General features: G+C 45.4%; 2 protein-coding genes across 2 annotated transcripts in view; one reads left to right on the forward strand and one right to left on the reverse strand.

Annotated features, from left to right (window-relative positions):
- The window catches only part of LOC119167077 (hypoxia-inducible factor 1-alpha), a 284,063-nt gene that overhangs the window by 105,914 nt on the left and 154,811 nt on the right, over positions 1-23,338 (reverse strand). The window contains exons 5-6 of the mRNA XM_037418495.2: positions 18,871-19,160; positions 16,820-16,926 (exon numbers count right to left, since the gene is read on the reverse strand). Of these exons, the coding sequence (XP_037274392.2) occupies positions 16,820-16,926; positions 18,871-19,160 (397 nt within the window). The remainder of the gene's footprint in view (positions 1-16,819; positions 16,927-18,870; positions 19,161-23,338) is intronic.
- LOC119167078 (tRNA (cytosine(38)-C(5))-methyltransferase-like) lies at positions 9,935-14,198 on the forward strand. Its single transcript, XM_075867144.1, has 3 exons — positions 9,935-10,526; positions 12,029-12,427; positions 13,784-14,198. Exons 1-3 carry the CDS (start codon positions 10,077-10,079, stop codon positions 14,048-14,050), a joined length of 1,116 nt encoding a protein of 371 aa, XP_075723259.1. The 5' UTR covers positions 9,935-10,076; the 3' UTR covers positions 14,051-14,198.

The following is a 23,338-nucleotide window of genomic DNA, read 5'->3' on the forward strand; positions in this document are numbered from 1 at the left end:
TTTGTCCCCACTGTTATTCATGCTGTACATGGTGAGTATGGAAAAAGCGCTAGAAGGTAGCAACATTGGTTTTAATCTGTCACACAAACAGGGCGGCATGATGATTGAGCAGAAGCTTCCAGGTTTATTTTATGCGGACGATATCGTCTTATTTGCGGACAGTCGAGATGATATACAGCAGCTGGCGAATATATGCGGAAGGGAAGGTGAAGCTCTTGGACTAGGATTCAGTGTAACGAAGTGTGGATTGATGGTATTCAATGATCCCTGTGATCAGACGGTGTCCATACAAGGCCAAGAAATACCGAGGGTAAGTGAATACAAGTACCTTGGAGTATGGGTAAATGAGAGTGATAGATACATGGAGGTACAGGAAAAAGCCTCGGCAGCAAAAGGAAAGAGGAATGCGGCAATAATGAAGCACAGAGCGTTGTGGGGATACAATAGGTATGAGGTGCTTCGAGGTCTGTGGAAGGGTGTAATGGTTCCAGGGCTTACTTTTGGGAACTCAGTGGTGTGCATGAGGGCAGAGGTGCAATCGGGAATGGATGTAAATCAGAGGACTGTGGGACGCCTCGCGTTGGGTGCTCACGGGAAGACGACAAACGAGGCTGTAAAGGGCGATATGGGGTGGGCAGGTTTTGAGGCGAGGGAAGCGCAGAGCAAAATAAGGTTCGAAGAAAGGCTAAGAAATATGAAGGAGAGTAGATGGGCAGAGAAGGTGTTCCGTTATTTGTATAGGAAGAGCGTGGACACACAGTGGAGAAAAAGAACTAGAAGACTCACTAGTAAATATACGGCTGGTATTGTGAGCCATATGTCAACAAAGAGCGTTAAGGGAAAAGTCAGGGAGGCGGAGAGGATTTACTGGATGGCAGCTATGGAGAAAAAAACCGGCTCTGAGTAACTACCGAAAGGGCAAAAATGAAATAAGGAGGGAGGCATTTTACGATAATTCAAGGGGAAGCGCTTTACTGTTTGAAGCGAGATCGGGTTGCCTTAGAACGCGTAGTTATAAAGCAAGATTCAGTAAAGAAGAAGAACAATGCACATGCTGCGGGAAAGATAAGGAAACGGCGGAACATGTTCTGATTGAATGTGGAGATATCCACCCAGGTGTACGTTTGGGCACGAGCCTACAGGAAGCCTTGGGTTTTAGGGACAACAATGGAAAGCTGAACACACCCGCGATTGAAATAAGTAAGAGACGGTTAGAGTATTGGTGGCAGAAAATTAGAGAGAAAGGACAAAAATAAATATTGGAAAAATAAAATATGGACAGTGTGCCGTAAATGGCAGAGAACTTAAGCTGAAAATTTACCTTTTTTTCCATTAAGATAGAATTTATCGAAGTAGAGGCATTAGGCCAACATAGAAAAAAAAGGGAAAAAAGGTTTTTTTTTTTTTTTTGTCGAGCCTGGTGGCATACTTGTCACCATCCCGTTATAAAGGGGACGCTCATAGCATCCATCCATCCATCCTGGCAGCAAGTCATATATACTCCGTTCGTATCATTTCACCTTACACTGTGGCAGCTGCAACCGCAAGTAGAGCTACAAATAACATCCCCTACGCATCCTTAGGTTTCATGACGTGTCGGATTTGAATCATGGCTGTACCTGGCATTTAGAACCATGATGAGGGTTTTCAGTTTTCTTTCTTTCTATTCGTAGACTTTGATATCTATCTATCTATCTATCTATCTATCTATCTATCTATCTATCAATATGTATGTATGTATGTATGTATGTATGTATGTATGTATGTATGTATGTATGTATGTATGTATGTATGTATGTATGTATGTATGTATGTATGTATCGAAAAACTAGATAACACATTGGAACCGCGCCCTGAAACACTTTCTTCAGTAACAATGGAATTAATTCACTGGAAAAGCATATTACCTCACAAATTGAACGCCGCAAAAAATTTTAAGAATTCTTCCAGTAGGAGTAGAGTTACAAGGATTTGTCACACGCTGCAATCACATTCTCCCTGCTCTCGTCCCGCCGAAAGTGCTGGAAGCTGAGCAGGGAGGGATAGGAGGGGCAAACAAACAAAAACGTCACTCGCGCCTCGTGAGCTAGAGTATTTTTTCCCTCTTTATCTTGAAATGCGCGGCTTTTGTCAGTGCGATCGAGCGCGCACGCGTGGACAAGTGACGGCCTCACGCGGCGACCTCTGTAACAACCGAGCACGCCATGTTCAAATGAGCCAATGGCTGATAGATGGGTTCACTGGGCTTATTTTCCGTGATTTATCGAGAGAAGAAAAAGCTATTTTTAGCTGACTTCGATAATTTACGGTGAATTCCTGGCCACGCGCTGTGCTATAATATTTGGCTCACGTGTTGTCGAGAGCCTCTGCTACAGATCAGCAGTGTTTTCTGACGATGCTCAAAAAAGTGTTGCAGGGCCCCTTTAAACTTCACAGAGCTAGTGTAGACGTCTTCTTTTGGACGTTGCACTTCAACCTAAATTTGCTGTAGGGCCAATTTGTAAGAGTTTCCCGGATAGTAAATTTAAGCACGCAGCCCTTTAAAATGATCACTAGTTCACCATATACGACCGGACAAACTACGTCTGGATCCCGCGGGAACCACTCGTTGCCGCTCTCGTCGCAACGGCATATTGTTACTTTATTTTCTAACCATCTATTTCGGGAGTCTACAGACCGTAACCAGAGCTGCGTGAACTAGAGCGGAACCATACGGCGCGTCACCCAAGTGGCTGCGATGTGGCGCTCACTGCTATTGGCCCACATGCATGCCTGTCTCGTGTTCACTCGCCTGTACTTCGAGATACCCTTTCTTTCTTATCTAATGCTTTTCTTCTAGAGTGTCGTAACTATTTGGCTTGACGCCCCGTTGGTCGAGTTAAGAGCATGCCAGAGCACACTTGCAATAGCGTGCGCGTTCAAATCCCCTGCGAACTAACCGACCGCGGTTTGGTAACCGTGACTCAATATACGTTCCCTGGAGTACCAGGACACCCTAGGTGATCGGTTTTTGTGCGGTGCTATATAGGACAGCGGGTTGACAGCCCTTCCGTCCTTCTTTTATTTATTTATGTATTGAAAAGGGGGGGGGGGGCTTTAGCAGGACTTGTTGCTGGGCGAATGGATGTATGGTCACGATAGCAGATAAATGAGCATGGACACACGCAGACGCGATCAAAGAAATAAATGTCCCCCTTTCTCGTTTATTTTCTTTTCTTTCATTCGCTGCGTGCGTCGGCACCTTTTTACCTGTTATGGCAATACTCAGAGGCATCATGCCATAGTCGAGCACTGCCACCAAATCGACAAATTTTATTGAATAAGAAAAAAAAATCGCTAATAAGCACAGGTAAAGACAGCACTCACCATTCACTTGAGCGCTACTTCCATCGTCTAAATTAATAATGGCAAATCAGTACATTGCTCTCCGAATGACAATTAGTAATGACAAAGCAAGACGGGACACAGCGCTGCAGCGCTATTTTTTTTTTTTTGCTACGGTTTCTTCCGAGTTATGCGCTAGCATGGTATAACTGTACATGCACTATCAACTGGCCCACTAATATGCCCTTCCAAGACTGACCCACGTATTCACAAACGCTCCTCGACTCGACTTTCACCCTTCATTTGACAGAGTTGAGCACTGCGCCACCGCTCGGCTGGAAATGACGCTGCACTAGACAAGAATCGCAGCAGATTATCGCTCATATGCAGCGACTTGCCGTGCCTAGAGACGGCGCTCCCATCGGCTTTCTCAAGTGAAGGTGAGGCGTTGAGTGAAGGGACGTTCTAGAATACGGGGGTGAAGCTTGAAACGCACGAAGAAGTTGACAAACAAGGAACGACGATCAGTAAACGTTCCGAGAGATGAACTCTATACAACTCCTCGTCAGGGCACAACCATCAGCGACTTCATAACTGATATAGTTACGAGCGATTTTCAAGGGCTCTGTAGAGGGCGTAAAATAAGTTGATGGCGGACATATACGTCCGCTATTAATGAGGTCAAGTAAGGCGTAAATGGTCAAAGCCTGCTTTTTCCGCAAAAAAATAAATAAAAAACTGAAATCGTGCTCATACCCTTAGCAACGCAGCCGGAATGTCTTTTGCAACCTCGAGCAACCATCTACCCGAAAAAAAAAAACAAATAAAAAACGGGCTTAAATGGCAGTTCATTCTTTCCTACATACAAGGTACAACCAAATGACCCGGAGATTTAAAAAAAAATGCTTCGTGATGGCCAGTCTGCGAGAATGACTGCAAGAAGACCTATATGCGCACACGAAATACAGACGCTATCACCCGTTGAACCCCCATTTGCTCGACGCTGCGAAAAGTTATGATCGTAGCGTTTCATTCTATTGAAAAAAAAATCCGACGCGCGAGAACACTGGAACGCCGCCATTCTATAGTCGTGTCTCAACTCGCATCACCCGCTGAATTGTATATTTTTGACGAGAAGTGAAAGCACACAATAAATTTGGTGGAAGTAGCGGCTTCATCTCTCTATTTCCGTGAGTGTGTGTATGCACGCGTGCGTAGGTGCGTCTTATTTTCTTTATTTTTTTAACGTTTTCCGTGCGCTTTTGGTTCGCTTTGAAATGTATCACCAACGTGCCCAAAATGCCACTCTGTGTACCGTGAAACGAGCCGATTTCACGCAGTACCAGTCACTCCGCGCCAGACGAATAAATTAACAAATAAGTAAACTCTGTTTAACTAAAGCGACCGAGCTTGGCTCGTTCCGTTCTTGATCTCCTACAGTGCTCCTAGAGCGGTCGCCAAAAAACGCTAACCGTGGAAGATAGTTAACGAGGTTCACCCCCCCCCCCCCCCTCCCCGCGGTGCTTCGTGGAAAATCTCTTTCGAAGCCGCGTACATTGTCAGAAACGGGAGAAAAAAAAAAAAATCCAGACCCCGTCACTTACGCTGTATATAGTCTCCCACGTCTATGTAGAGCAGCGTTCCACTTCGAAACGAGGGTCATTTAAAACGAAACTGCGGCGCATCGCATCACCCCCGGCAGATGGCATCGCTGGTCCCGCGAAACGACTGCGAAAAATGCGCAAAGCCGCGTCATTTTTTTTTTTTTTCCTCGAGCCATGTATATACGACGATGCCCCGGAAAGCAACGTCTGTGGCACTTGCGTGTGTGTGCTTCTTGGCACGGAAGCTTGTATACGTTTATATCAGTTTGCGATATTCGCTTTTATGTTCTTGAGAGAGTTTGTGTGTGCCACGGAGGTATTTGGAAACGCTCAAGTGAGGAGGCGGGGTTTAAAAGACTCGCGGACGCAGCAGAGTGAGAAGGAAAAAAAAAAAACTGAATCGCGGCAATTCGGTTCAGCGGGAACAAGAACTCGGCACCCGTGCCGTTCGCCCAGCTCGCCCGACTGTGATCCTTATTTTATTATTATTTTTTATTTACATTACCCTCAGGGCCCATAAAGGCGTTACAGGGGGGGTGGGTAATATAACAAAAATGCAGCAATAACAGAACACAATACAACCAATTAATTAGAATACATGTTCAAACAATATTCAGTTGTTAGAGGCTTAGGATATGATCGGTTAGTGCAGTCTTGAAGGATGACACGTCCTCAATGGAGGCGATGGAGGGGGGAAGGTGGTTCCACTCGGCACTGGTCTTTGGCAGAAAGGAGTCTGAGAAAACGTTAGTACGGCAGAAAGGAATAAAATCTTTATACTGATGATCAAGACGTGACGATATGTATTAACGTTGCGAGATGAGTTCCTGTTTAGGTGAATTATTTTGGTAAAGGATTTTGTGAAAAAGGCATAGACGAGAAGTTTTTCTTCGAATTTGCAAATCAATTAGTCCAAGGTTTGATTTCATTAGTGAAACGCTAGATGTGCGGGTATAGTTTGAATTAATGAAACGTGCTGACCAATTTTGAACCGACTCAATGATTGCTGATAATGTTTTTTTACCGTGGTTATAATCGACGAACAAACGTGAAATTGAAAGACGGTCCTATCGGGAATGAGCCAGCGTAAAAAAAGCCGGCCGTTTACGACAATACGCGCAGGACTATACTGGTCGATTGGGCGTTGATTGCAGGTCTGTTCTAAATACGGATAACGGAAGCTAAAAAAGCAGGGGCGGATCCAGCCACTCATTTTACGAGGTGGGTTTCTAGTAAAACTGGACGTGGGTCCAGACTCTTGTTTTATTATAGTTACTATCTGTCATCACAAGGACGCCATAACAGCATTAACATTGCTAGTTTGTGCCACTCGGTTGTCCCGATCGGTGTATATTATAATAGAGGTGGACGAGACAGACACTGAAGATAATAGGGGGTGGGGGAAATGCTGGCACAGGTTTTATTTCTTCGGGGGAGGGAGGGAGAATACCCCTCCCCCTCTCGATCCACCACTGGTTGTAGGATACAAAGTGAAGGAAGGAGCGACGCTACTCTTCCCGCCTATTTTCGTTCGGGGGCTTTAACTCCCACACCCTCCCAAGGTTTTGCAGTAGAGGACCGGGTCGGCTCATTAGACCCACGGCCAACCACCGCGTTTAAAGTTCCCGCCCCACGAGTGGTTGCTTTACTTGAGAGATAAAGGCCGAAAAAACGAACGAAGCAACACCGCTTTCCTATATCACAATCACGTCGCAGGCTCACGTAGGACATTTCTTTTTTTTACTTTTTTCTAATTCTTTCGTGGAAACAGTCATCAACTTGTTCTAACACACGACACTTATACTGTCTTGCATTTCAAAACGCCTACATTTTCGCGGTAAGCCTCCACAAAGCACTTGGCCCCCCCTTTTTTTTATTATTATTAAAGCTCTACCGTGAGTATACTTGTCTGCATTGACAAACACAAACCTCTGCTGCGACGATTTTAAGCCCGTTGGCACTCGCCTGCGTTCTGTGGCATAGTGGTGTACCCAAGAGCAAATCACCGAGTCACCCAACCTTATATCTTAGGAAATAAAAAAAAAACATTCTCGAATGGATAAAATAGTCTAGATTCAGCACGCGCTGGATAGAGTAATCCGGAGACCATTGCGAGAGGCTTTCGTCCTGCAGTAGATTTTAAGAGCGGCTCAACAACAACAACAACAACAACAACAACAATAATAATAATAATAATAATAATAATAATAATAATAATAATAATAATAATAATAATAATAATAATAATGTTGATGCGTAATAGTTCGGAACGACCTCTCGCACGCTCCCCCCAACACGCAACAAGATTCAAGGCGAAATGCGCTCAAATTAGTCTGGAAAATACCTGCTGCCTCTTCTTCTTCGGTGCCGTTGGAGCTGAAAAGAAGGAAAACTTGACTACAGCGGACAGGCTGGCGACGTCGCGAGAAAATCGCCCGCCCTCCGCCTATACCGCATGTGATAAAAAGCTCGGTATCTCGAGAAGCTATAGGACGAGTGCACACTCCGCCTAGCGAAATGCTTCCAGCAGAGTTTTCGTAAAAGGGGACGTAGACCTGCACATAAAAGACCTGAACCCGACTCGTTGCTACATTTGTTAGCTATAATAGCTGTTACAGGCAGTATAGGTCGACTAGCTGCTGCCTGATGTACTGTATAAAGTACTATATAAAGTAGTAGACAGACAGCGAAGGTTTTCATAAAGATGATCTTTCCCAATCTGAAGGTTATTTTTTTTTCTTTTAAAACTGTTCCCCGCTTTCAATGCGGGGGCGGAAACGTCGATGTTATCGAAAGGGTTCTCACGAGAGGAATGTGATGTGCGCATATTTGGTATAATCAAGTTACCGAGCAGAAATATTAGCGAAAAAAAAAAGAAAAGCTACATGCCTACTTTCTATCATTAGAAGAATGACTTATCGTTTTATTTATTTATTTTCGCTGCCGCCTGTACTGTTACTTTTTTTTTTCGCTCTCTTCAAGAGCCAACCTATTTAGTGGTCCACTCCTTTGGAACGCTTCTACGGTTGTATGGTTCTTAATATATATATATGTATACAGTTCCATAGCAGTGAGCAATATATTCCAATGTTAGTATAGTCGTTTCGCGTTAATCATATAACCACATCTGTTGTTTGAGGGATGTATGTATGGAAAAGGACATGGCAATCCGTCAGGAATTGTCCAGCCATGGTGGCCTATTGGCTAAGGTACTCGGCTGCTGACCCACAGATAGCGGGATCGAATCCCAGGTGCGGCTGCTGCATTTTCGATGGCGGTGAAAACGCTGTAAACTCGAGTGCTCAGGTTTAACTGCACGTTAAAGAACCCCTGGGTGTCGAAATTTCCGGAGCCCTCCACTAAGGCGTCTCTCGTCTTCATACGGTGGTTTTGGGACGTTAAACCTCACATATCAAATCAATATGTCAGGATTGCCTTTTTTTTTGTCAGCTTCTTAAACAGTTCAAACCTGTCATTTGTTATTTGCAATTGTCTGAAATAAGGATGATGATGAAATAATTTTAATGTGGAAGACCAGCGAGAGCAAGCAAGATAAAAATTGTTGGCCCGACGAAAGACAGCTGGATCTGAACTTTGACTGATCTGACGTATCTAAGTGCTACAGTTTTAAGCACACACATCTTTCCTAGAAAATACACCCTTGTTTAGATCAAATATGATAGAGATATGAATAAAGAAGAGAGTCGATCGTGAATGCGCAGTGCGTAATTTGCGGGCGACAATTGCACTAAAGAAATAAAACTGCACGAGAAAGACAGACGGTGAATTGTTCACGCGCATCTTCGGCTCCCAACGACACTTTTTTTTTTTCTTTTTTTAGGTGCCACCGGTCGCTCGTTTTCTTTTCCTTTCTGCGGTGCCTTCCCTGAAGGATTTGAAATAAATGAACAGATAAATATATCGGGGGCACTGACGTCAGCGGCGGTGTATTTCGGGACATTCCATTCACGCCAGAGGCGGCCGCCGCCACGACCAATAAATCAAGGACCGCGAGAGAAGAAAGAGAAGCACTGCTCCAGGGCAACGTTATACCCCGAATGATAATAAGGTACAGCGTCGAGAGCCAAAATGATAAACCTCGAAAGCGCGCAAAGGCCGTTTGTTTACGCGCCAACACACACACACACACACACACACACACACACACACACACACACACACACACACACACACACACACACACACACACACAAAGAAAAGCATCCCGTCGAATGTTGATGTTATATTAAATAATCAACAAAACAAACACATCTTTAAATCAGGAATACGCGTGTGCCATAGTAAGCTTTTTATGGATAACATTTGCCTCGAGATACGAACCGTCCTAAGAGAGAAAACAATTGTTAAAAGTTTTTCTTTCTTTCTAACACGAAAGCCAAAAAAGGCCGATCTCCTTCGTGCACTTTAATTACGTCATAATAATCACACTACAGTATTAAAGAAAAAAAATAAATAACGAATACAACGCCAATAAACAAATATAAAAATGCAGCGTACAATTTTCACGAAGCTACAAGGTGTGCGAGAGAGGGGGAAGCCACCGTGGATAAGTGGCACGATGACAAAGCAGCGACAAAAAAAAGAAAAGATAGAAAGAAAACAGAGGGCGAGAAAAAAAAAAAAAAAAACGAGCCGACACAAAAGTGGAGCGACGTCGCTTATCAACGCGCCACGCGGTCGCCACGTTTCTGTCGCGTTGATAAAATGAATCAACAAAAATCGCAGAACAACTGGGCGCGCCGCCTGGATTACCTTGAATTAACTTGCTGCAAAAGCGCTTTGTCGCGCTTGTTGGTGAAGTAGCGCCGCCCCTCGATCAGAGCGACAACTACTGTTGCAAACGCTAGCGCCACAAAGCGGCGTGAAGCAAAAATAAAGCAAGCAAGCAGCGACGCGCTACGGCGGACCAGGGCGGCCATGTTTGCGCGTGGTGGTGCACGCGATTAGTGACAAGCCTGCTGTAGTGTGTGGCCACGACGAAAGTGGCTTGTGCAGCGTTCCACGCGGATCTTTGCCCTCGAGACAGGAATGTGAACTGCGGCGAAACGCGGTTCGCAGTCACTCAACAACGCACGTAACCGCGGGGACAACCGGCAACAAGAAAAGAGGCGCGAGATAGACGTGACGATGGACCGCGAAACGACACCGCGCGCGGCTCGCGAAGCAGACGACGCCGGTCGCGACAAACTGCGCGTTCTGGAACTGTACAGCGGCATCGGGGGAATGCACTTCGCCTGCCGACCGGAGAGGACTCGCGTAGTGGCCGCCGTCGACGTGAACACCACGGCGAACTCGGTGTACGCCTTCAACTTTCCCGAGACGCCGCTCCTGCAGCGCAACGTGCAGTCGCTGAGCGCCCGCGAACTCGCATCCCTCCGACCCGACCTGGTGACCATGAGCCCTCCGTGCCAGCCGTTCACGCGACAGGGCTTGCAGCGGGACGCCCAGGACCCGCGATCGTCGTCGCTGTTCGCGTTCCTGAGCGTCCTGTCGACGCTGGAGCGCAAGCCGACGTACGTACTCGTGGAGAACGTCAAGGGGTTCGAGACGTCGGCAACGCACGCGACGCTAACTCAGGTAAGGTGTTCTCATCGTGGTTACCGTAGAAGAAAGGAAACCGCCTCATTGCAACGATGGAAAATTGGGGCGACTTTGTGGCCGAGAGCAAAATTTCAACGCCGTTCCAAATCAGTCCGAGACACGCTCCACGCGCTAGTCCCATCGTCGCACTTTTCTTCTAGCATTTAACAGACTACGGGGCTCGAGCCGAGAGGAGCATTCTTACTTTACACGAACGAACTATGCCATCTTTACTTGGAACGCATTCGCTCAAATTACTACACCAGTTTTCCAGAACAGTGCGGGGGCATTGCCCTCGTGAATAATCACCACGTCCCCTTTCTTTATGCTGTCAACCTTTCGTGCTCTCCTCGAGTGACGCTTCGGAGAGTGAGGATATATTCACAAATCCATCGCTTCCAGTTTTTTTTCCATTATTAGCAGCCTGTGGACACACAAACTAGAGCAGCTCTGCATTAGTTTTTACCCATTCATTGGAAGTGTCAAGTTTTCATAAGAGACTGTTGCCAAATAAAAAAAGAGAGAGAGAGAGACAGGCTCAAGATTTCTGGTTCTTTAGGGGAAGAGTAAGTGCAACATAATGGTCTGGTATTGACAACAGCTTTAGTTTCCGTCAGCAAAGTGCTGTCGCTCTGCGTCAAGAAGACTTGCAAAGACACATCTTGACTATACGAACTAACCGCTCTTTAAAGCCACTCCACCAAGGAACTCTGTCTGCAATAAATTTCCACGTTATGCTGTGTGTGGAGCGATGACTGCTCACTAAATCCTTCCTCAACAACTGACGCATGCAAGATAATTCAAGTGCAGTTTTTTTTAATGTAGAAGCATTGTCTGAGAAGACTATTAGTGCTATACCAGGTCTTGCGTTAAAATAACCGCTCTGGAAAATCATTGATCCCGGGTTTGATTCCTGGATTGTCACATTGCATTTCAGCATGCAGTTGCAAAGTGCTTCGAAAGCTCTAGTTGCTGCTCAGTTTAAATAATTGTACTATCTTTTGCTGATCGAACGTGATCGTTATGCTTTTTTGTTAAAGCTTGTGCATACTTGCTTCAAATTAAATGTTGTGGAATTTTCAGGATATATTGAAAATTGTTGCTTTACTATTTGAATAGTATTTGCACTTGGTGTCATAACTATTCAACTTGTACTCGATTCAGTACTAAAATTCACTATTTGCACACCCTTTATATCTGTGTCTTGTATTAAGGGACCCTTGCAAGGGAACGTTATGCCAGAAAATGATAAAACAAAAGTTCCAAAGCAGTTTAGTATGCATTTGTTTATTCGGCACTCACAACAACGGAAGTGTTGGTCATGGACAAAAAGCTACCAGAAAGATGATGGACAACACGTGATTCAACATTTCCTGCGGTAGATCGTGGATCTATCGCCCCTACTTGGCACGTTCACTTCTATGACCTTGTTTACACATGTGCTACAGAAGTGATGTATACCACTTCATGTTAATGAAGTAATCCTATCTTGATTGCAGGTTCTACAAGACAACGGCTACCACATCCATCGGTACTTGTTGTCGCCCACTCAGTTCGGTGTCCCCAACTCGCGGCTGCGTTTCTACTGCCTCGCCAAGCTGCGCCCGACCCAATTCAGGGACTGTCATCAAGACGAAAACGGTGTCTGCTCCGGTGCATGTCAGAAGGAGCCACCACACAAGCCAGCGGGAACCGGACCGCCGCAGAGCCTGTCGAGCTTTCTCAAGTTCGACGCCAAAGAAGATTTGGCGGATGAAGCGAGCTGTCTCCTTCCTGACAAGGTGCTCTCCAGGTTCTCGCTCCTCCTTGACATTGTAGAGCCGATGTCAACCAATACGTGCTGCTTCACCAAAGGCTACGGTCACTACGTCGAAGGCACGGGCTCTGTTCTGCTTCAGGTACCAAGCCCACCGAGTTTGCTAGCCTTACTATTCCTTTCAAATATTTCTTTAATTACACAGTAAGGTTGTCACTTTGTCTTGCAATCTTGGTAGGGTTGCATGCCAATGTGGGCTACTCTGTCGCAGTTTCTCAGGCTCAGTACATCGGGACTCCTACAGACACAGTTATCATCCGTGGGTGCCAGCGCTGTACATACGCGTGTGGCTTCACAACATCGTGTGAAGACACTGCATGCCACAATCTAGAGAAGATTACATGACTGCGCCTCGCATGAGTGAATTGCATGGTATATACAATGATTCCACACAGACTGACATGGCACGAGTGCAAATAAAATGCAGGCTTGTTTTGTTAAGCCCAATTTTTATAGCAATATATTGTTTGCCTGAAGTTAGGAGTCAACTTCTGCCTGAATACAAACTTGATGAGCAATCGGTTGCAACCACACAGTAAGTATTGTTGCTACAGCAGGATGCACAATTTCTTACCTAACTGACCATCCATAAAACATCACTAGTCAGTTATTCTCGTGGACGATCAACTATACTAAGCTGATGCTCATTTAGCGACCGAAGGCAGCAAACAAGTAAACATATGCCCACGTCATGGTATGCCACTTTATACTAGCAAGAACTTTTCCTGGCACCGTCAGTTTTCAGGTTACCAGGTTTAGTAACTTCCGCATGTTATGTTATGCTTATTTTGAAGTAGCACAGACACGCTGTTCTTGCCTTGTGCCATTGTCTGCTTTAGTTAAAGGTCTAATCCATACAAAATATACTGGTGTATGTTAGAACACCCTTCATTATTACCTGTCAAAGTTCTTTCCATGAACCAGTTCTCGTTTTGGCCACAAGCGTGCAGATGTCTGACAACGCACTGGATTGCCCAGTTCCCGACTGTTGTTTCTGCCGAACATGCACACAGTCATGGGTGACCTCAAGTTCTCTCATCAACTGCTATTCCTTTTCACAGCAAGGTCATCATACCTATCCATCTGATCACACAACTTCGGCAAACCACGGTTGGTGTCATGGCACCGCTGGTATGTAGATGGTGCCAAGGCATAGACCAGCTGTTGTGCCAAGTCAAACATCCCATACCTTTCTGGTATATGTTCAAGTGCAATTTTTTCATGCATGGGAAGAAAGTAAAAGTGAAGACAGTGCCAGTCCATAATTTCTTTCTCGTCTCCTCGTGTCCACACTTGTTTTCTGCGATAAAGCTTTATTCGAAATCCCAAGTGCTAACTCTTTTCTTGTCACCAAGTTTTTGCAACTTCCGACTGGGTACTTTACTCCTTTTATTTGCTATCAGTCAAAAGACTAAACCCCGTCTCTCCCACTGCGCAGGCCCCAGTGGATCGTATGCACGAGGTGTACCGCGAAGTGCCCCACAAGGAGGCTGTGCCAAAACACGTCCTTGAAAAGCTGCGAAGCCTGCGCCTGCGTTACTTCACTCCACGGGAGGTCGCTCGACTGATGTGCTTTCCACAGCACTTCGCCTTTCCACGAGAACTGAAGCCGAGGCACCAATACCAGCTGCTGGGGAACAGTGTCAACGTTTGTGTCGTGCGTGCACTGCTGGACTATTTGCTGGATGATGTGCCAGAATCTTAGGACAGTTTGCTTAGCTCTAAGAGCACTATGCTGTGGCGATCAAAATTTTGGAGACCACGAGAGCGCATGGCAAACAGCACCGCAGCACTTTCTCACGGCTACCAGAGAAGCTCGAGAGCGCCCACTGCGCAAGCACATTTTTTTCCTACCATACCAGTCTGCACTTTTACTCCCCCGAACAGCGCGCACAGCGAAACGCCAGAAAAATTGCAAGGTGTCGCTTTTGCAGTCACTGCGAAAGCACCGAGTGTTGATATCAGGACGGAAATATGCAACTTGTAGAGGCAGTGCCTGTAGTGCACCGCTTCTGCACCTTGGTTGCAGACGCTCCGTCGAACCAAAATGCACACATTGCGTCAGTTTTTTTTTAATTGGAACATGTGATAAGATTACCGAGCAATGCTGTCTTTTGGCAAAGCATGCTTGTTTTTGTCGCCGTGGAGCGTCTGGAACGAAGGCGATATAGCAGGGCGCACCGAGCAGTGCCACTACAAGTTGTGTAATTTTGTGGCGATCATCACTCAGTGCTTCCATAGCGACTGCAAAAGCGACACCTTGCAATTTTTATGGCGTTCCGCTGTGTGCGCATTTCAAGGGAGCGATAGCGCAGGCTGGTAGGTAGAAAAATGTGCGCCTGAGCAAAGCACGCTCTCGAGCTTCAGTGGCAGCTACGAAAAGGCGCCGCGGTGCTGCTCACCATGCGCTCCCGTGGTCTCCAAAATTTTGATCGCCACAGAAAATAAAAGCAACTACCAATGCAGCAATTTTGCCTCTTGTATTCTTTTACTCCAGAAAACCGGAATTTCTTGTTTCTATCCATCTTTTGTTTCGATTCCCTGTGAAGTGTGTGCGCACAACAAAAGACAGTTATAGTTTACCGCGCTTAGCGGGATCCGCACTGCGCGTGCCCTATAACATACGTGATCCGTACCACTCACTGTACGCATGCTATTTTTCAGATTTAACATTAGTGTGGTTTACGTAGGGCACCTGAAACACAGCGGCGGTTTCAGACACCCGCTTCGAAGTGATTTTGGCTAGTCGTTCGTTTGCAGCAAGAACGACTGTTTTAAAATGGCTTTGCTTGCCTTCAGTTAGTGCCAATGACCGAGTATTACAAATAAGTTGGCACATTTTTTGAGATAGCTTCCCATTTCAAATCTCTCTAGGCCTAACTAGAATATCGATGTAAGTGAATTGGGAACATAAATGTTTTGGTGCTTGGTGCATTGTTCATATTTATTTACTCTTAATACTAAAAAAAATTTAGCAACATTGCTTCTATAGTGACACAGGCAAGCATTCTCGTTTTCCTTTAATTCACACTGTTCTTTAACTTATTAAGCTTCTGCTAGGTGGCGCCACCAGCTGAGGCAAGTAAACCATATTAACGCTGTATCGCTAAACTATAAGGTGCTGTCCGCAAGGAATGTCTGTGGCACAGTAACGCTATTCCTTTCACGCCCGCTATCACACTGACGGTAAACTATAATTGTATAATGCCAAGGGCATGGCTTGACGTCATAGTAATGAGATAACCTCATACAGCATTGAAGATTGAAAATTGTGGCATACATGCAAACTAATGTGATCTTAACCTTCCGAGCTGAAATTTGCCGAAGCTCTACAACACTGAACTACACGGATGTGCACACCTGAAAGCATGCATGTCTTTCATTGCAAGCAGTTGAAGTTTTCGATCTGTAACCTGCGTGGTCGCTAAACTTAATTTAATATGTTTCGTAAAGCAAGTCCACTGCCAATGCTTTGTTGATGGTGTCCACACATAACTAGGAAGCTTACATTGCCAACAGATTGAATTTCTACCAAATGGTAATTTTTTGCACTACTTTATGGATAGAAGTGCACAGCTGCTGCAACTTGAAGTGCCTTGATTGGTCACATGGATGCTGCAACTGAATTGTGAAGGAAATCTGAGCGCTGCGCAAGAGCAAAAAATATCAAATGACGAGATCCCCGACACCTTTTGTAGCCATGAACTGTCACATTTGATGAAACCAGTTTGATGATATGCAGATTAGGCAATCCCAGACTGCATTTACATGGTAAAGATCTCCACTCTCGTGAAGTTGATTTTATTTACGGACGTTATCGTCACAGCTATGGGATTGATGAACATGTGTTAACGGATAATAATAAATTCGTATGTCTCTTGTCCTCGACTCTTGCATGGATAATCAATGCCCCTTCGCCTACCTGAAAGGCTCAAATCTGTTCGTGTACAGGTAGACTGTGCCAATAATATAGAGCTTGTAGATGCCTCCTTGCTTAATTTCTCTACTAATGCAAGAAAAGGCACCATCTTGAAATCAATCTAGCTATAGAGATGTACAATGCCCTACTGTGGGAACAGAAGGCCCAACACAAACATTAGCTGGGTGACTAAAACTGATGTCACCTTGCAGCGGCTAAAGACAAAGGTGTACGAAAATCATTTTCGTGTTCGTTAGTGCGGAGTTTGAAGTGCTTAGGAGCGCAATGAGGGCGTTGAAGAGGTCGTCGTAAAGCGTTTTGTCATGATTGCAAAGCCGCTTAATATGAGTCGATCATTACTCTATACCAACCACGTATTCAACCGCCCCAATGCTACTCGCATTCCGTTACACTACCCACAGCAGCCCTTGCGCTCAGGCCAGTCCTTTTTGAGTACAAGGCCGCATTGCTTCATGCTTCTTGTCCACCTAGAGCTTTCTCCTTAAAAGCTGAAACGGAAACTCGCGATTGCGTCAGAAACATGCATTGGCTCACATGTTTTGAAGTCCTGTTGCAAATGCAGCACGTCCCTCGGGTCGAAGTAGGAGTAGACAGACTTCCCGAGCAGTTCTTCAGATGTGTAGCCTAGGAAGGTCTCCGTTCTGCGTGCACAAAAAGCCGAAGCAATTCTAACAGGGCACTTCGGAACCAGCTTTGGCTATCGGTTTCAATGCTCGCTTGTCGGGCATCCTTAAAAACCGCTTTCAGGCTCCAAAGCCGGCAAATCTACAAACAAAACACATGCAACTGCAATGCAGTGCCAAGCATTTACTGAAACTCTCGCATACTAGAAGCTTCGCAATGCTTCATAAACTGCCACTGATATTTTGCAGCACTCCCATCCACTGGCTTAACTTCTTAACACAGATATTACTGCTAATTGAGAATCATGTACTTAACATACCAATATGAAGTAATGGTATTTAGAATGTTCCATGCGTCGCATGAAGTAGTACAGCAGACAACTGACGGACAAACAAGCTTAGCACAATGTAGTTTCAATATACGATACCACGCACATACAGTAGACTCCCGTTAAACAAAAGTCTGTAAATGAAACTGCCTCTAACATGACTGGTTTAGTGCTTGAATTTCGCACCCTTGATAATCTTTTCGCTAGCAGAATCACTGCTGAACAGTATATATTTTCCTGGTCCCTTCAGGTTTCGTTTAACAAGCGTATACTGTGTTATGACATGTAGACATGCATTTAGTTGTGTAAACAGGAGGCTATTAACAAAGAAAACTTGAGACCTTCATTCTCCTCTTTTTTTCGTACGGAATGCTGTTTGTGGCAAGCAGTTTATGCTGAACATGATGTGTACTCTTTTATTTCTTCGAATTTTTTTCTTTGAACTATTGTATCTATGCTTACATAGCACAAGCATAACGATGAACACCAACTAGTTCACCTTGTAAGCTTTACTCGTAGTCAGAACAATGTTGTCTTGGTTGAGGAAAAACCACATCATGTTAGGAGTGAGCAGAAAGTATAAAACCACCAGGGATAGCAAAAGATCGCAGTTTACAAATAGAGCAGTACAGTCATGGACAATTTAAGTAAGAGCAGTGGAGAGCACTACAGATGACACTACCGGCGTTGCCACAATTGAGATGTCACGTGTGAAGATAATTACACAACTGCGACACGATTCCTCTTCCCTGACCACATGTTTACCGTGTCAGTCTACCACAGGACCACTACTGACAATATTGCAGCTCGTCAAGAGCAGCACTGAAGGTGATGCGCTTTGTTCTCTTGTGGAATAGCAGCGAGAAAAGATTGCAGTCCCTGAGACATGTCTCAGTACTACACTAAGTATCCATGTGCCTTAACATCTCAACTGAACAAGGCCACCAGCATGCAAAGTCACCAGTGTCACGTGCAGCACACTCCACAATTTGCATTACAGTTGCACATGACTTTACACAGCTCACAATCTGAATGGTGGCAATTTAGGGTCACGAGGGCACATTTTTTCGAATCCACCATTTTAAATTCTGGCCATACCAAAGTAATTTTGACTTGGAACACTATCATCACAACCAACACTGTGGCCGTGGTCGATGCGACATGGTAATCTCAAGAAATTAATGAGAGTAATAACTGATGCTTTACGTCCCAAAACCATCATATGATTGAGATGTGTCGTAGTGGAAGGCTCCGAAAATTCAGAGCATTTGGGGTTCTATAACACCATTTAAATCTTAGAACATGGGGCTCTAGCATTACGCATCCATCAAACGTAGCTTCTGTGACAGGGATTCAATGCCGTGTCATTCGCGTGAGCAGTCGAGAACGATAAGGCCACTAGACCACCACGGTGGGTAATCTCCAGAAACTGCGCATACCAGTCCTTACAGCGTATGTTCTCAAGTCGTGTGTCTAACAATGAGCATTGTAAATAGCATCCCTGCTACCGTCGAAAACACTAAAAATATTGTGCAGTACTTTTCTCGGCTCTGGAAGGAGCCGTCAGCCACGGTGGTAGTTTCCCACCTAGTGACGTCTCCGCGGGCTGCCGCGCGCGGCAGCAACGACGCACCTGTCATCGACGTGCGTGAAGCACATGCTGGGGTTGTGCCGACTGAGGAAAGTGTGCGTCCCCAGGGGCACCTCGATGTTGGACGGGTGCGGGATGGGCTGGGCCACGCACACCAGGAAGTGCCTCCGCTCGCGGATGATGATGCTGATTGGAAGGTGGGGCACGGTCGTCGGGGTCTCCTCTTCTTCCTTGGTCACCATCGCCGCGGGTAGCGGCGACCCCTGGTCTTCTTCGGGAGAATGCCTGGGGGCCACCTCGCGTGAGACGCGTGTGCCCACACACTGCATCATCTGGGGGGGAAAAAAAAGAGAAAGATCTCGCCGTCAGCAAGGCAAAGGGATTTGAAGGCATGCAGCACAAAATCTCCTACGTCATTACATGGCTTATGTGAAAACCTTGCCCAATTGATTTAGGTTACGCATTCCAGCAGCAGCTTTGTCGTACGCGAAAAACCCAGAGCCTGTGAATGCATGACAGTGCGGCCCTTGAAGGTGAGCTGGTCACGTGCGTACTTCTATGCGCCGTATTCCAGTAATTGATGCTCTCTCGATCACAGGCCTGTCGTTAATCAGCCGCTTATGATATGGTGATCCAGTCTTCGAAAGTGACACTAAAGGCAAATATTAAGTCAACGTTCGTCACTGAAATAGCCGTTCAGAAACCTCGTAGTGCTCCTTTGGTGCCAAAGAAATGCTTATTCTAAAAGAAAATCACGTTTTAATGGTTCGCATCGTGCTGGAACACTTAAGATTACCCGCTTCAATTCGAAAATTTCACGTCACTGTTGCGTGCACAACGTTGCCCGGCTTTACCGCACGGCCGCCAACACTAATCGTAGCAGAGCAAAAGTAGTGGGAGCCACAGCAGCAACAACGACCATTGAACAATTTCCAGCCATGGCCTACGAGATGGTAGACGTGCTTGGTTCAACTGGGCCTCGCTGGGACCGGTCCAGTTTAACGAAAAGCACCTTAATCGAGGGAAGTAACGACACTCTCATTCGCATGCATGTTTCCTCCTCGATTATCCTCACCCGCCTTCGGCCACGATGCGCCCCGCACCATTTTTCGCCGAGGCTTCCCACGAACCCGCTGCCGAATTCAATGGAGGTAGTTGATTTGGAGCCACCTGCGCACCCCGGTCGTGTAGCTAATTTCGAAAAATGGTGATCGCAAGATAAAGAACACTGAAATGAAACAAAAAAGAGATTAGTTTCTTCCAAAAGCCATGTAAACGTGCTACTTTAAAAATAGCTTCATAGAGAGTCCTATGAACCAGGTGTTTTTTTTTCCCACATGATGATAACATGCTTTATGTCCGCATCATATATTGTTTGGCATGTGGCAACTACTATAGACGTGAAAAGGAGCAGAAAGCAGCAACCACTCACTACACAGCTGGAGGTTCATGTCTCAGTCGAGGGGGTCACCGCAGGGCGGCGGCAAAACAACGTTCTAACTGCATCGGGTTTCAGGTTCCTCCCCCCCTCCCAAATCGTTGCAAAATATGCGGCTAAAATTACTCTTCAATGAAATATAGAAAGAATGTATAGAAAGCACCTAATCATTCTGACACAATGAATAATTTCACTTACAAATTGATAAGCGACAAACACGTTAGAATGCTGAAGATTAGGCAAAGCATAGAACCAACAAACAATGCAGACGAAAAAAAAAAACGTGCGCATTGTTTTCTATGCGAGCTACGCACAGCCCAGGCGAAAAATGGCGTGAGCCTAAAAGACAAATATCAGCAATGCGCAAGATTCGCGCATATTCAAGGGCGACCGCGAAGGAGACCAATCATCACGCAAAAACAGCAGCGGAGAACGGAAGGACTCTACATGGGTGAGAAGGAAGAGAGTAGGTCGCGCAAGCGGCGGCAAGTACAGTGGATGGCGGTACTTTCCCGGGATCAAGGGGCTTTAGCTTAACCAACAGAGAATAGAACCTTTGAACCACTTGCACCATTCCCCGTAGTAACATTCGGCGGTTCTTTTTTCCATGAACCAAACAGAAATGAACGGCATTTCATAACATCTCTTGATGCACAAAAGGTTCCTTATTAAGTGCAGCTAGTTCGATTACTAGCGATTGATTGTAGACGGTAACTCTGATGTCATCAGAATAATTTTTCCGATGTCCTACTCGTGGCCCATGCGTTTTTGTTCATTTATATTGACTTTTTCGCTACCACGCCTATTCAAATCGACCATTTGTGATCGACACTTTGGATCGCCAATTATGACATGTAGAATTTGTTTCTCGTGCACCTAGCACTCTACAATAGTTAGTGAAAGCACTCAATTGTCAGAATTAATTTGTATTTGCCCATTTTGGTAACATAGTGATTTTTGACAGACTTTTGCGCAAACCAATGTGCGTGTGTTGGTGGGAAAATGCACTTGGCAGGCACACTTCACAGAATTGCGTGCCTCTCGTACTCTACAATAGTTAGTGAAACCACTCAATTGTCAGAATTAATTTGTATTTGCCCATTTTGGTAACATAGTGATTTTTGACAGACTTTTGTGCAAATTAATGTGCGTGTGTTGGTGGGAAAATGCACTTGGCAGGCACACTTCACAGAATTGCGTGTCTCTCGTGGTTATTCAACAGTACCACTAAAGTTCTGTAATCAAAACAGCCTTTGCAAATTTAATATCAAATTAAGGTGTAAGCTTCACTATCTGACAGTGTTGAGCAGTAATAATTTCCAGAACTTCATGCAAACCATCCAATAGAAAGCTGTTGCTGGCAGTCAGGGAATATTTACTAAACAAAAAAATATAACCGAAGGTCCGCCACATGTATGATGTGTCAAAGTGGTCTTCTAAATCAGTTTACAGCAGCTTTGGTGTTGCTCGTATTGTTATCACCAGACACAGCTGGGCCACATCTAGTGTCACTAGCCACTCCTATAACAGAGTCGTCATGCGCGTATGGGCGCACACCTGCGCTGCAAAAGACGTGCACCGCTCGAAACTGTCTTGCAACCACACCTGAATCCGAGGATGACAGAACCTCTTCTTCAAGTATTATGGTGACAATGTTTTGCATCAGCCTGAGACATTCACATCTGTTCATGCGTTTGTTTTGCTTATGGCTTAAAGTTGTCTCCTCTGCCAGAAGTGCATAGCTGCTGACCTATGTGCAGAATCTTACAGCTACTCTGGTTACGTGTGAGGTCCACACGTCACCAAGCAGCGGTGTGCTGGCGCGCTGGCTGCAGAGCTTCTCGCTACAAGAAGGCCACCTGAGCACATCCCGGCTCTCACTACGGAGCGGCGCGACACATTTTAGAACTGCGCGAGATATTGTTAATTTTTATAATAGGATGTGCAAATAAGCAAACAAATATGCTTTGATGCATATATTGAAACGGTGATGCTAGGTGAAATAGAAAAAGGTGACGCTAGATGGAATAGTTCATTGGACATCTGATTTAAAGAGGGATAATTCACATCACAGGCATCAATTTATATTGTAACACCTTCAGGCTCTTAAAAAAAAAAAAAAAACTCGGAAAAGTGTACGAGTTCACAATGTGAAAAGCAAAAGACTATTCAGATTTAGAAAAAGCACTCCAAATAACACAATCGCATGGCTAATCACAGTGCGTCCAATGAAATGCTATGACGAAAATTTACTCACAATGTTTCGGCTTTTTTTCAGCAAGAGGCCACGATTTACTACCATCGCAAAACACGAGGAAAAGACTATTTTCACATAGAATTTTATCACAAGAGACGCCAGCGATGTGATTAGGACCGAGATTGACAGTTCGTGCATGCTGCAGTATGAAATTTGACAGCTCCTGCTTGCTCCGCAGTACAAAATAGCTCGGAGTACTGGGCATTTGCTTGGCACCCGTTACTAGAGAGTCATCCATTATAGGTTTGGTACTTGCGTGGCCTGTTCTACGACTCCAGGAGACGCCGGTGCCATTCATTTGACACTGCATGCGTAAAAGGCCGCCACCACTCGGCGACACCTCCGCTTGCCACTTTGTTCCTAGCAGATGAATCCGACATGTGTCCAGCAATGGTCTATGCACCTTGGTTCACCGCTATCACCGCCCTACAAAAGACTGCAGTGCATCCCTGGGGCGTGGAACCGGCAGTGCAATGGCAGTGCCGCTACCGCATGTTCTGCTTCTTGTGCAGGTTAGTTAATGTTCCCTTTGTAAACAATTTGCTCTTGTTATCCTGCCGGTTCCACCCCATATGTTGTACAACTGTGTGCGCGTGCACTCCGAAGCTAGAAGCCGCTCAAAGCGTCGGATTTTGTTGCTGCATCGTTTTTGCTTTTATTTTTTGTTATTAATTCTCTGTGGGGATAGCGAAATGAATCCTGGCCCTGTCGTTGATGCGACGCTACAAAAAATTTTGGATGGGCAAAACGCGATTGTTCGAAAGCTTAATACCATTGAAGCAAACCAAGCAGAACATAAGGATACTATAAATGAC

The sequence above is a fragment of the Rhipicephalus microplus genome, chromosome 6 (genome assembly GCF_043290135.1).
Source record: "Rhipicephalus microplus isolate Deutch F79 chromosome 6, USDA_Rmic, whole genome shotgun sequence".
Lineage (NCBI taxonomy): Eukaryota > Metazoa > Arthropoda > Arachnida > Ixodida > Ixodidae > Rhipicephalus > Rhipicephalus microplus.

Excerpts from the sequence above, each read along its gene's own strand:
- LOC119167078 (XM_075867144.1), top strand. The coding sequence starts at position 10,077 with ATGGACCGCGAAACGACACCGCGCGCGGCTCGCGAAGCAGACGACGCC. Across the intron at positions 10,527-12,028 it reads CGCACGCGACGCTAACTCAG|GTTCTACAAGACAACGGCTA; the intron begins GTAAGGTGTTCT and ends TCTTGATTGCAG. Across the intron at positions 12,428-13,783 it reads CGGGCTCTGTTCTGCTTCAG|GCCCCAGTGGATCGTATGCA; the intron begins GTACCAAGCCCA and ends CCCACTGCGCAG.